Source organism: Ceratotherium simum, chromosome 33, assembly GCF_057802395.1.
Source record: "Ceratotherium simum simum isolate JZ-2026a chromosome 33, ASM5780239v1, whole genome shotgun sequence".
NCBI lineage: Eukaryota > Metazoa > Chordata > Mammalia > Perissodactyla > Rhinocerotidae > Ceratotherium > Ceratotherium simum.
Genome location: NC_141932.1, coordinates 28,628,197 through 28,641,089, shown reverse-complemented (window position 1 = coordinate 28,641,089; position 12,893 = coordinate 28,628,197). Strand labels below are relative to the sequence as shown.

General features: G+C 42.6%; 1 protein-coding gene across 2 annotated transcripts; it reads left to right on the top strand.

Annotated features, from left to right (window-relative positions):
* Positions 1 to 2,205: 2,205 nt before the first annotated feature.
* Positions 2,206 to 11,898, top strand: CEBPG (CCAAT enhancer binding protein gamma). 2 transcript variants are annotated; one of them, XM_004439779.3, is made up of 2 exons: positions 2,206 to 2,348; positions 8,358 to 11,898. In XM_004439779.3, exon 2 carries the CDS (start codon positions 8,449 to 8,451, stop codon positions 8,899 to 8,901), a length of 453 nt encoding a protein of 150 aa, XP_004439836.1. In that variant the 5' UTR covers positions 2,206 to 2,348; positions 8,358 to 8,448; the 3' UTR covers positions 8,902 to 11,898. The 2 variants fall into 2 exon arrangements, with proteins under 2 accessions (XP_004439836.1, XP_087277962.1); XM_087421836.1 differs by lacking the exon at positions 2,206 to 2,348 and adding an exon at positions 2,661 to 3,108.
* The last annotated feature ends 995 nt before the right edge of the window (positions 11,899 to 12,893 follow it).

Here is a 12,893-nt window from a genome sequence, read left to right as displayed (position 1 = left end):
GACTCAGAGGTCAAGTAATTTGTTTGAGGTCACACAACCAGTAAGAGGTGAAGCTGTGGACAGAATAGCCTGACACTAGAGTCCATACCTCTTAGGTAACTAAGGTAGTTAATCATAGTAGCTGTCAGGTCACTAGCATGTTCAATTAATAGGACATCCTACTTCTCAAGTCATTTGGAGGGGATTTTAATGTACTACTTGTTTACAAATTCTTTGGATTTGTAGAATATGTATTGGGTATCAGTGAGGCAGAGATCTCTGCAGGAAATTTTTCTTTTATTATGATGGCTTGGGTCCCTGTGACTTACAAGAAAGCAATATGGTGGATCTCCTCAACCTGGAGATAGCCTCCACCAGACTCTCCTCATTTCTTTATGGGGAGAGCAAGTTAAGAGATGGCTTCCCATCTCTCTTATGGTAAAAATCAGAATGCTTCTAGGCCCTGCCTATCTCACAGTCTAACGGGGACACCGTGGTTCAGTCACTCTGGCCTTACATTTCTCCCATCACAAGACCTTTAGATAAGACATTCCCTCTGACTGGCACATCCACTTCGTCTGTGCCACGGAGCCAAACTCCACTCATCTTTTAGGCCTTCCCTGACCCATAGACCAGGTTTTGATCCCGTCTTATAATCTCTCACAGCACTGTGTACTTCTTTCTTGTAGTATCTATGAAAATGGTTATAGAAAATTGTGTAATTACTGAATGTCTGCTTCCCTTGGCTCTAAGTGTAAGCTCCATGTGGGCAGGGACTGTGTTTGTTGTGTTCATTGCTGAATCCCCGGCACTTGGCCCACAGCTAGCACATAGTTGGCACCAAATAAATATTTGTAAACTGAGAAGAAAGAATTACCAGCTACCAGCTGAAGAGGAAATAAACGCTCTAGTCTCCTTGGCATTGGCTAGACTTGCTGAGTGTGGAAGGCGGCCTGTCCAGATAGACACAGAAAATGCTAGAGCAGCTTGGCAGAGTGGCTAGCAAACTAGAGGATAAATGAATATACCAATATGATTTTTTCCCATACAATTTTTAAGAGATTAGAAAATAGTGAGGGTAAAATTATAATTTTGTGAGCAACAAAATATAATCCAACTTTAATAGTGTAAAATCTTGATCAAAGAAATTTCAGCTAAGAACACTGAGGGCCAAAGTGAAAGAAACATGCTGCTTTTGATGATATTGTGTCACTCCAGCAAGTGTGCTTCTATGGTCATCGTGGTTCACTTTTAGTTGCAGCCCTTTTTATTTTTACTTTATTTTTTGCAAATGTTTTATCATCTCTTTATGATTCCTCGAAACAGTCCTATGCACAGAGCTGGTGCCATGGCCTGGGCGATGAAGAAACGTTTCCTCTTTCAAAGACTCTATTTTTTGGACAACAGGAGTTGCTCAAGAGGAAGCAATCAAACCTATCGCCGGCTCTGTCCTCTACCCAGCACACTGCTTCCTGGTTTTAAAGCGCTTTCAGATCCGCCTGTGAATTATCTTGGATAAATAAAGCGGGATTGCCATTCATTTTTGGAGATCACATCTCAATCTGGAAGACAGCACAGGGGAATCGATCATGGAAATTCCATTCGTTTCCCCGTTTCAGCGAACCACAGTCCGCAGTGTCCGCCAACGTGACATCAATACTACGTTGGGAAGATTTTGCTTCGTTCGTTTTTTAACAAGTTTGCAGTTGCCTTCACGGCTGTGAGGTCCAGGCCTTCTCTGCAGGCTCCCTCCGAGGGCGCGGGCCCGTTGGGTGCCCCACGTCCCGGGAAACTGTCCCCGTGAGGACGCCGAGGGGGCTCCCCGAGGCCGTGGGGAAACCAAAACAGGAACCGCTGATTCAAAACACCACCTCAGGAAACGGTGCTTTCCAAAGACAGGTGTTGCCTCCAACGTTGACAGACCCTTTCTCGCCGCGGGTCTCCACAGCTCCGGGCCGCAGCCCCGCTCCAACGGCGCAGGAACCCCGGGCGGCGCCCAGGCAGACCTTCACCTCCCGCCACATCCGCCCACCCCGCTGCGCCGTGGTCGACGCCTCCGCCACGTGCCCGCCTCCCGCAGCCAGACCGCCCGCGATTGGCTGGCGGCGCTGCCTGTCGCGAGGGGCGGGCGCGTCGCCTGCAGGCCGGCGCTCCCATTGGTCTTTGACGCGGCGGCGGCAGCGCGCGCGGCCCCGGCGAGGAGGGGAAGCCGGTGGCGGCGGCGGCGGAACGGGCGGAGGCTGCCGGTTTCGTAACCGTCGCTTGTCCTCGGTGACTCGCAGGGTACTACGCCTGGCTCGGGTTGGGCCGCGGCGCGCGGGGCCGCTCGGAGTGGAGGCCGCCTGGGGGCGGGCGGGCTGGAGGCGCAGGTAAGGAGGTCGAGGGCGGGCGGGCGGCCGGGCGGGAGAGCTGACGGGGAGGAGGAGGCCGCGGCGGAGCCGGCCGCTTGCGTGCGCTTGGGCCTGGCCCGAGGAGACCCGGCCCGGCCCGAGGGGGCCGGCCCCGCGCGGCGTCTGATGCAACCTGCCGGCAACACCCGGCGGGGCCGCTGAGCTCATTCCTGGCCGCGGCCCAGCGCCGCCGCGCCGCCCGCCGACCCCCGCGCTCCCCGGGCGCCCCTCGCTGCCGGCCCGGACGGGAGGGAGCCGAGGTGTGCCCCTCCGGAAGTCGGCCCTGCGTGCCGTGCGGCTGTGACGGGGCTCGTATTGGCCTCTGGGGATAAAGGGTGTTCCCAGAATAGCAGAAGGGGGACCGTATCCCACTTTAGTGGCACGTAGGATAGATCCTGCCCCCACGAAGCCGCTCGATGCGGGCTGGTCGGGAATTGTGTTCAGAAGGTACTAGAAGGAGCAAGTAGTGAGGGGAAGAAGTTGCTTTTTAAATACAAGACTTTACAGAAATAATAATATGCTTTCTTCTGGGGCTGTAATTTGAATATCCTGCAATTCACTGTTGAACTTAGGATAGATGAACGTGCAGCACCCACGGGTGAATAGGAAACAGGAGGGCGAGAGATGCAGCGCCTCGTTAGCACGGTTGGAGGGAAACACGGGAGAATAGCTCGCAGAGGTGTCTAGATGGAGAGGATGGACATGCGTGTTTGGGGGGAAGGATAGAATGTCCCTACAGGTAAGCTTGTATGTTTCTATTCTACGGAAGGTTTAAGTATGTGGTTTGCCTCCTGAGGTTTCTGCTGGAATCTGGCATCTTAAAATGTGTCACTTCGAGAAAGATTTTAACATTGGTGGGTTGCACAAAAATTGGTAGTTCTTCCTCGGAGCCCACACTCAGTCGGTCCTACGCTCTGTCACATCGTTATTTGAAGAGATTGTCTTTTAGTTCAGATAGGATATGTAACTCCGAGAGAAATTTTGGCAATAAAATACTATAAGGGCTTGCTTTACTAAGAAATTCTGCATCTAAAAGTTCTTGATACTTAAAAGTTAAAATCTGGTCAGCTATTACCGTTCGAGTAGTATTTGGGATAAGCTCTTCTGAAAGTTGATTCTCTGTTTCTGGAAAAACTTACGGTAAACAAGGTTAAATAGTTATAGGATGCTAGTGAGCTGAAGAATTTTTCAGTTTCTTGATTCCTGCTTCTGGTGGCTGCACTTAGCTGATTCAGTCCTTTTTAATATCCCTAAAAACATAGGTGGAAACAAAACTTCATTTTTCAGATTATGCTTTAAATTCTCAAGAGTACATCATGACTGTTAGCAAGGTTGTCTGATCATGGACAGGTGGTTTCATCCCAAGAGATTTAAACAGCAAGTGATGAGTCCCTGGTAAAGACAAATAGGACCTCATGGGGCTGAATATGGTCTTATGGCCTAAGCTTGCCTCACCTGATCACAGTAATGGTAAATGCAGGAAGTCACAATTCCAGGTTTATTGTGTATTTTTGGGAGGAGGTGCTTCTGTGGGTTCTCGTACTGGTAGGTACATTGATCTTCTACCTTTTTGGCTTTCCAGCCGTGTCAGTAAAAAAAAATAAAAATAAAAATAAAAATTGACCATGACCTCCTAACGTATATTTATAAACAATGTGTGTGTATTATTTTTTTTGTATGTTATAAATCACACCAAAAGTAGAAAGATGACATTAAAAAAAGCTGAATGTACATTTTTTTCTCATACTCCAGTGGACCACTTAATGTATTCCCTGAAGGGATGTACCCTCCTTCATGGACCCCTGTTTTGGGTCATGAAGCAAGCAGTGGCAACTAAATAGAAATCCTCCTCGTTTGGGTGTCTGTTGACTTTGCTTACCTTGACTTCACTTGTAGTACAGAGTTGTCAGATCCTGGCATACATGCCTAAGAACTTGAGGTTATTAATTGGAGAACATAACTGGGCTAAGTAGAAAATAAAGGTTCTAAACTGAAATGAAGCAAAGACCAGACAAGAATGATGTTCACTGTACAGACTAGGGACTTAATAGCAAATGGAACTTATTTTTATTTTTCTGTACACTTTTAAGAAAGACCAAAAACTTTAGGTAGCAAGACCATAATATCTTAGTAACACTCTTTTGATTTAATTGCTGTTGTTTTAAGAGATTTCAATGCTAGAGAGTCTCATTTTTATATGACATTTATAAAAATAAATGTTTTCTCTTAGGCTTTTGAGCCTGTATTCAGCAAATCTTTGTTGAGCACCACTATATACACCTAGCTCTGCACTAGATGCTGGGCATGTGGCGAAGACGAGAGTCCTGCCTCCAGCTTAGTCTACAGGGAGATACACTGTAGAGCTGGCATTGACAAAGAAACTGGGGACAGAAGAAAATTGGACAGAAGCACAAAGAAAACAGAAAGCACAGACCATTTAGGGGACTGATAATGGTTTAGTATCATTGAGGTGTGAAGTATAAGGGAGCAGAGGCTAGAGAGAGGTTAACACCTTGGATTTGATCCTCTATGCCTGAGCCACAGAAGACTTTTCAGCAAGAGGGTGTGACACACTCAGGTTTGAGTGCTAGATTGCTCTGGAGACAGTGGTTGGAGGGAACACTGCTAAACCAGAGGAGATTAGCGCCCCTGAGAGATGATGTCAGCCTGAGGTAATTCTGTGGCAATGGGATGGAGAGGGATGGTGGATGTTTTTCTGGGGGGCGGGAAGGTAGGTAGAATTGTCAGATACTAATGATTGAACAGATTTGGAGCAAGGGAGAAACATCTATGAATATTTTGGAATGTAGATCTTCACTGAGGAAATTAGAGTGAAAAATTTATTTTGGGGGGCTGGGGGAAGAATATCTGTACATATGTGAAAAAAATAAAGAGGGTTAGGAAAATTCTTGACAGGTTTATTTTCTCAAATGAAATTTGAGAAAAATTTGATTTTGTTTTACTCATTCTAACATTCTGAGTTTTCAGTGTGTTCTTGATTTGCATGAACATTACTCAGATTAAGAAATTTGAATTAAAAAAAATGTTACCCACTCAGGCCTTTCTTAAGATCCATTGTTAATGTGTAGCAGTGGTGCCCAAACTTCAGTGTCATCAGAATCACTTGGAGGTCCCATTAAAACAAGATTGCTTAGCCCTGTTCCTAGAGCTCCTCATTCCTAGGTCTTGGCCAGCCTGAGAATTTGCACTTCAAACAAGTTCCCAAATGATGCTGCTGCTGGTCCAGGGACCACACTTTGAGAACTACTGCTCTTCAGTTTTTCTACTGCTTCCTGCTTGAATGATTCACCTGCAAGGAAACTGGGTGCCACCCTGCTTCCTGTGGACTGAACTTTGGAATAGTATTTGTCCCCATAGTAGCCAGACTTTCATTTAGGGTTGAATACACAGATTTGAAATAAACTTATTTTTTTGCTCACTGGAGGTGCTCACTAAATGTTTGTGGAAGGAACAGAAGCACAAATGACAGTGTAAACTGTACAATGTGTAACTTTTGGAGGCAACTATTTGCTCAATGTAAAAACCAAATTGATAATCTATGTGGAGTTAAGTCTTTTAGACGACTTAGCTCCTTGACCCCCTGTACTTGGTTCATGTTCCTTTATGGCTATCTCTTCACTTTAAGAGCTACTTTCTTGGCTTGTCTTTGGTTGAAGAACTTTTTTTTTTTTTTTTTTTAACATTTTTATTATCTGTAAGTTTATTATCTCCAAGAGTATTTTGTATTATCTGCAAGTCCCCTTATATTTTTACCAGTTTGATGAGTACTCTTTATTTTTCAAGCCAGAGGGCTCATTTTCGAAACCTCGCCTACTGTATTCAGCCTAGTACCTTGGCAAGATGAGTCAGACTGAGGTAAAAGAGCCCTTCCGTATTCCTGTGTCTTTGGGTACAAAAACAGGCATGCATATCACTGAATTTGGGGCCTGTCATATGAGATTTTAGTGACTGAAGTTCATGGTGTATTGTCCGAGTCAGAAGGCCTCTTACCAGTCAGCAGCCCTCATTTGCAGATGAGGAGATGGAGGCCCACAGAAGGGAAGGGATGTGTCCAGAGTGAAAGGGCAAGCCAGAGCCAAGACAAGGATTGACCTGGTTCCTGTTCTGTGCTTCTCTGGATCTTTGTTATCTCTGAGTTGACTGTAGAGATTAGCTTTAAAGACTAAAAACGTAATTGGTATATGAAAAATAAAGAAGATAAATAAGATGAATATGATCATGATTGTTGAGACGATCCCAGGAGAGGTATTAAATTAAACAAGTTCTTAAAAATTGGGTAAAACACTCATCTTCACTTTACACCAAATAGATAAGCAATAATGTAGATGGCCACCAACATTATTAGTAGTAAGGGTGGTTCAAATTAATACTGAACTGCCACTTTTTAACTGGAAGAAAAAATAGGCAACAGAATAAATTATCAAGAGAAATTGTGAAATGTCCATTACTGAAGATAGATAGACTTGGAGTGGATCTCCATCACGGTTTGGAAGGAAGCTTTCTGTCTTGCCTGAGTACTGGAGTGAGAACAGATGACCCACTAGAGCTCAGGGCTGCCTGCATGGCTTTAAAACCAATTGAAAGTAATGATATATGCACTTTTTAAAAGCATTTTATAAAAGCAGACCAATAAACAGTGTTTATACAGAAATGCCTGGCTAAAGGTTTGGGTGAAGCTACTAGTGTTTACTAACTGAGCTTTTCTTAAGAAATGTGAGATATACTCATTTGAGGCATTTCAGCTCCAGGTTTTTTCCACTGATGTAGTTTTAGCAGTTTTGTGAAAAGAGAACAGAATAGTTTTATGGTTCATAACACTGCTTTCTAAATTTCCAAGAGTGCTATGACTTCTTGGTAGACATGGTTCACTCATTGTAGTCAGTATGTCCTGAAGTGGCCTCGTGATTATAGGATAGATATGCTTTTGACACATCTTGAGGCAATTGTAGCGACCTAGTTGGATTCAAAGTAATCTGAATATGACTAGTTTCTGAAAATGTGACCTCATTTCTACAAGCAGCACTACAGTAATACTTCAGAATTGGCATCTGCTCTGAGCTCCCTCAGCAGTGTGAGGGGGTGCGGGCACTGCAGCTGCTCAGGCTCTTTGTCTAGCCTGAGTTCGAGTACTTGGGCTTCCTTGGATGCATCATTAGGGCTTTTGTTTCTTTCCGTGTGGTTTCAGGTTGACTGTGTTTAGATGTGTTTATTAATCATGTCAAGAAGAAAAAAACATGATTAGAAGCGTTGTGGGACAGGGAAGCAAATTGGGTGTCTCAGAGCTCCTAATAATATGATCTAAGAAACTGACTTAGGAAATCTCTGTACAGTACTATCATTTGAGGTCATTAAAAAAATAAGAACAGCAGAAAAACATTTTTTTCAAAATATCCCATAAAGATATGCTCTGGGAGAAAAGTCAAGTCCTTGATGACTCACTCTGCATATTGGAATAAGGAACATGCAGAGATCATAGTGCAGTATTCCTGAGGAGTGTGGGAGGCTGGGGACTCTGGTCCAGCATTCTAGTCTTGACTTGAACCAACAATTGAAACTTTTTTCTCCTTTTCATTGCAGGTGTCTCTTCTATCATAATTGAACTCAGCTTTTCCATGTTTAACCCAAACATCTCAAAATTTCTCTCTGGCAGATTGCCAAGTGCTATTCATATATGCTACCTAATTAGTGCTATTCTTTTATTTTTCCTCCCATTTTTGATAACAGTCACAGATGGGTGGTACCCTCAGGGATTCAGGTGGGCTGAATTTGGCCTTATGGTGCTGCTGTGCTAACTTAACTTTCTAAATTAAATGCTTTTGACTTCTGAAACATTGGAACGGTTGCCAGTTGCTGTAGTCTTTTCTCAGCATAATCAGTTAATGTTGGCCTGCTATTAGGTACATGCAAGTTTAATCTCATTTGATCTTGTCATTTCAAATATTTTAATGCAATTTATTTTTTAACTAGGTACATGTGAAGATTTCTTGGCAGTTTAGCGTGGAAACCATTGACATCTTGCCCTCATTTCTACCTGTTGTTGGCAAGGGAGAGTGCCCAAATGAGCAAGATAGCGCAGCAGAGCAGTACTCCAGGAGTGAACGGGATAAGTGTTATTCATACTCAGGCTCATGCCAGCGGCCTACAGCAGGTTCCTCAGCTGGTGCCTGCTGGCCCTGGGGGAGGAGGCAAAGCTGCGCCTCCAAGCAAGCAAAGCAAAAAGAGTTCGCCCATGGATCGAAACAGTGACGAGTACCGTCAACGCAGAGAGAGGAACAACATGGCTGTGAAAAAGAGCCGGTTGAAAAGCAAGCAGAAAGCACAGGATACACTGCAGAGAGTGAATCAGCTCAAAGAAGAGAATGAACGGTTGGAAGCAAAAATTAAATTGCTGACTAAGGAATTAAGTGTACTGAAAGATTTGTTTCTCGAGCATGCACACAACCTTGCAGATAATGTGCAACCCAGTAGCACTGAAAATACGACGACAAATTCTGATAGTGCAGGACAGTAGACCCACCCCTTCTGAACAACTTGTGGCTTGAACGTCAAAGGTGTGACTGTCTACACCACTCATATCCATGACTGAACGTTGACTTGTTCCATTATTTAAAGATCCACTGAGGGTTGTTTTCTGGGATCAGCACTGAAGAGTTGATTAGCTAAAAATGTTAGCCATGTAATTTGCATATCTGGTTTTAAATGATACGGATTTTTGTGGGGATTAAAAAACAAATTTTTAAGGTATGTGGTAAAAAAAAAAAAATGCCCTGGACCTTGATGTTCTTAATAAATCCTGACTTCCCAAGAAATGCTTCTTTTTTAGGTTGACAAAAGGAATGGGGGAACTGGCAGGTCATGCAGAAGGTTCTTGGTTTTAATGGATATGGTTAATTGGATTAAGAAAAGTTGAATGCCATCTATGTGATTTTGTTCTAAATTATGTATTAAAAATCCTTAGGGCTATAGAAACCAATCACTTTGTAATTTGGAGTGATTTTATGCATAGCATGAACCTTGTTTTAGCATAATTAGTACTGTTTTCCCCAACAACTACAGGGTTTTGAATGGCGATGTCAGGTTATGTAAAGAAACCTCATTGCATTTTCAAGGCCGTATGCAGCCAGTTGGCTTAAAGAATATAAATAAATTTAGGAAGCAAATAGGTTTTTAAAAACTAAAAGTAAAGCATATTAGAATTATGCTTTTGAGATACCTTTGGGATGTTGGATTGGCATTATTTTGTTTTCTAAAAAAAAAAAAAAAATCCCCCAAAAACTCTGGATTAGAGAAACTTGAGTATCAAAATTTTAGTTTCTGTAGATGCTAGTAAAGTAAGCCTTTTTTTGAATACCATTTTGACAGCCAAGTTAGTAAACAAATGTCTTAACAGTTTGATCACACAAGCTGCTGATGAGGATCTGGAATATTAATTCAGCAGGTAGTTTCTCCTGTGTTCAGAGATTTGCAGCGGGGCCATGATTTTTAAAGGCAAAAATTTCTTCTGAAGCATCATTTAGTATTTGATCTTAACCAACTGATTATTAAAAAATGCATCATCAACTCCATGCCATCTCCCAAAATAATAGTCTAAGAAAACTTGAAAGTGTAAGGTTTAACCTTTAATTTATTTCGCTTTAATACATCTTTTTATATTGTTTTTGTGACATTTTCTAGGTAGTGGGCTGTTCTTCCAGACTTTTTGTACCACTGCTTCTGTTTATTCATTTCTATGCTTTTATGTCCCATAAATTATTTTAGAAAGAAAATACTGATAAAACTCAGGACATTGACATTTTTGTTGAGACTGAAAAATGGCAATCACAAAAGTTGGGAATTCTAAAGTCTGGCTTATATCCATGTTGGTAGTTTTGATTGTCCTTGTTGACTTTTTTTAGCACAGTTCTAGCTCAAATTTGTTGGCTTTTGTGTGTGGGTTTTTTTTTTTGTTGTTGTTGTTCCTGGGCTGGTGACGAGACTGAGTCACATCTGATTAAAACATTTGTGTTACCAGGTATCTCATTTGAACATGGTCACTTTTGGCCACATTGCTATTTCATCCTAGGACCTGGGACAGGACGTAACTCAGGTTGCACCCTTGGGTTGCTGGAAGAGTGCTGTCTGTGCTCTTGGCAGGAGAGGATGTCACAGCACCCTCCAACTCGGTAAAGCCATTAGTAAGGCCTTGAGCCCCTTCTGCATGTGACAGGAGCACAGTGTTGTTCCATGAGAGCCGCTGTCCCGGAAGGGTTAACTCCCTGTAGAGAAAGGAGACACGAGAGGGGTTTCTATTAGGGTCCAACACCAGTTTACTTTGGTTGGAGTATCCATCTACTCGTAGAGGTTGATAGATGTTTTGAATAACTAAGAGATACCCACAGAATCCTCCTGAATCTTTAATAGCTAGTTGATGTTATATAATTAACCTGATTGGAGATGCAGTAGGTCACTTGAATCCTTAAGCACCTGCAATAGGTGTTACATTTTAATCTCTTATTTACTGAAAAATGTCTTTCAGAAATTGATGTCCCCATGGAATTTATGATTACCAGATATATGAATTGACTTAACTGTCTTGGAAAAGGAGCTTTAGGGAAATTAGGTGTATTCAATATTTCAAATCAGAACACAAGATTGGAACTCTTGGAAAAATTGATTCGAGCTTTCCTATTACCTATGCAAATCAGAACTTGAGCACAGGCAGTCATTATACATAGAACAGAAATGTTCACCATTATCTTGACTATCTTACGTGTTTTTGGGAATGCAAGTTTTTAGTTTGATAGATTTATCAGTATAAAACTGAGGGAAATCAAGTATGGGGAATGGGTAAGTTTAGAGCTTTGGGGATCGTCCAGTGACTTGTAACTTTTGTTCTGTAGGTTACGTATGAACCCTTAGGATTTGCTCTGCCTTTGCTGGCAGGTCCAGTGGGTCAGGAATTAGGCGTTAGTGTCAGTTTCTGGCTGCACTGCCGGCATGGGTGCTTTCTGAGCGCTCTGGGCTGCGGGTGTGCCGTCAGGGCTGCGCTTCCTGCTGTCTGGCCCCTTTCAGGTACTGGATGTGAGCTCAGATACCTTGGACATTCTTACTAAGAAGATTTTAATAAAATATGACCAGATTTGTGAAATTCAGGTCATGAGTATGGAATTCTCAAATTTACATAAGGAAGTAGAAGTATGTATAATTTAATATTTGATAGTAAAAGAAAGGAAATCATAGCAGCTTTTGATGTTTCCCCATTAGAGCGCTTGAAACTTTGTACCTGAACAACCCAGTTAGCACTCAGAGTGCTTTTTGATGCCTTAGAAATAGGAAAAAAATGTTCTGTTTGACAAAAGCTAGGAAGGAGAAAGTCCATTCTACAGCTGTTAGATCTGCCTCTCAGGAAAAAAGTGTTTAACTTGTTCTTTTTGTTCCTGGCTTTCCTCAGTTTGTGAGATTACTCTATTTTTTTAAATATAATTTTATTTCTCTCAATGAATTTGAAATAAAAAGAACTTTGGAATAATGACTGTATTTCCTTGTGGGTTTCTTTATGTTAGATACCAAGAAAGTAGTCCAAAGTTAATCATCTCTGAAGAGCACGTGGACACCCTGCTGTCTTTCCTGTTCCCAGCCCAAGGCAGGGGTGGGGGACAAGCAGAGGTGCGTTTGTCCAGGTCTCGATTTCCCTAATGGATAGGAAGGTGGTTTTCTCTGAATATAGAGTGCCTCTTCAGTTGTCTTCTCTGTCCCCTGTCTGTTAGAGGAGGCAATAACCGGTGTTCCTGCTCAGCCAGCTAGTGTCTCAGTGCGTAGCTCCATTAGAGTGGCAGGGAGTCAGTTCTTACGCTTTGAGGTAGACAGGAATGTCAAAGTAAGCCCTTTTCCCCAACAATACAATTATTAGTGTATATGTCATCTTCATTTATGTGATGCCAGAGTGTCTGTAGAAACAAACTCATAAATATTGAGTCCAAAAAGCTGATTTGAGTGTTTCAAGGGAAGATGCCATTTAGATACTCTTCTATGATCCTTCAGTTATTTTCATGTCTTGGGAAATAGGTTTCTACTTATTGCATCTGAATGAAAATTGTAGTACAGTAATTATTTCCATGGGTAGTATGTCCCATTTCATTTTTATGGGATTAGTTGTAATTTAAAATCCAATAACTTGTCTTGGAGAATTTTATATAGAGATGATTTGTGAAGGTGGCTGCTCTTTGGTAAAAGCACTTTTAGACTGCCTGCTCGCACTGCCTGTGAGTATCTGAAGAATTCATGTGCATTTTATGTATACTCAAAGAACACCAACTCTGAATGTTCTTTGACTGCAGCACCCCTATTCCTCGCAGAGCTCTAGACCTGCAAGTTTGCAGCTGTGTCGGGTTGTAGAAGTGGGCTTGGGAGAGAACAGGGTCATTAGGCAGTCACACGTTACACTTTTTTGCAGCCCAAATAACCCGTCTTGCCACTCCCTTTGAGGCAGCTCTTAGAGCCAGATGCCATTTCACATCACCACCT

Excerpts from the sequence above, each read along its gene's own strand:
- CEBPG (XM_004439779.3), top strand. The coding sequence starts at position 8,449 with ATGAGCAAGATAGCGCAGCAGAGCAGTACTCCAGGAGTGAACGGGATA.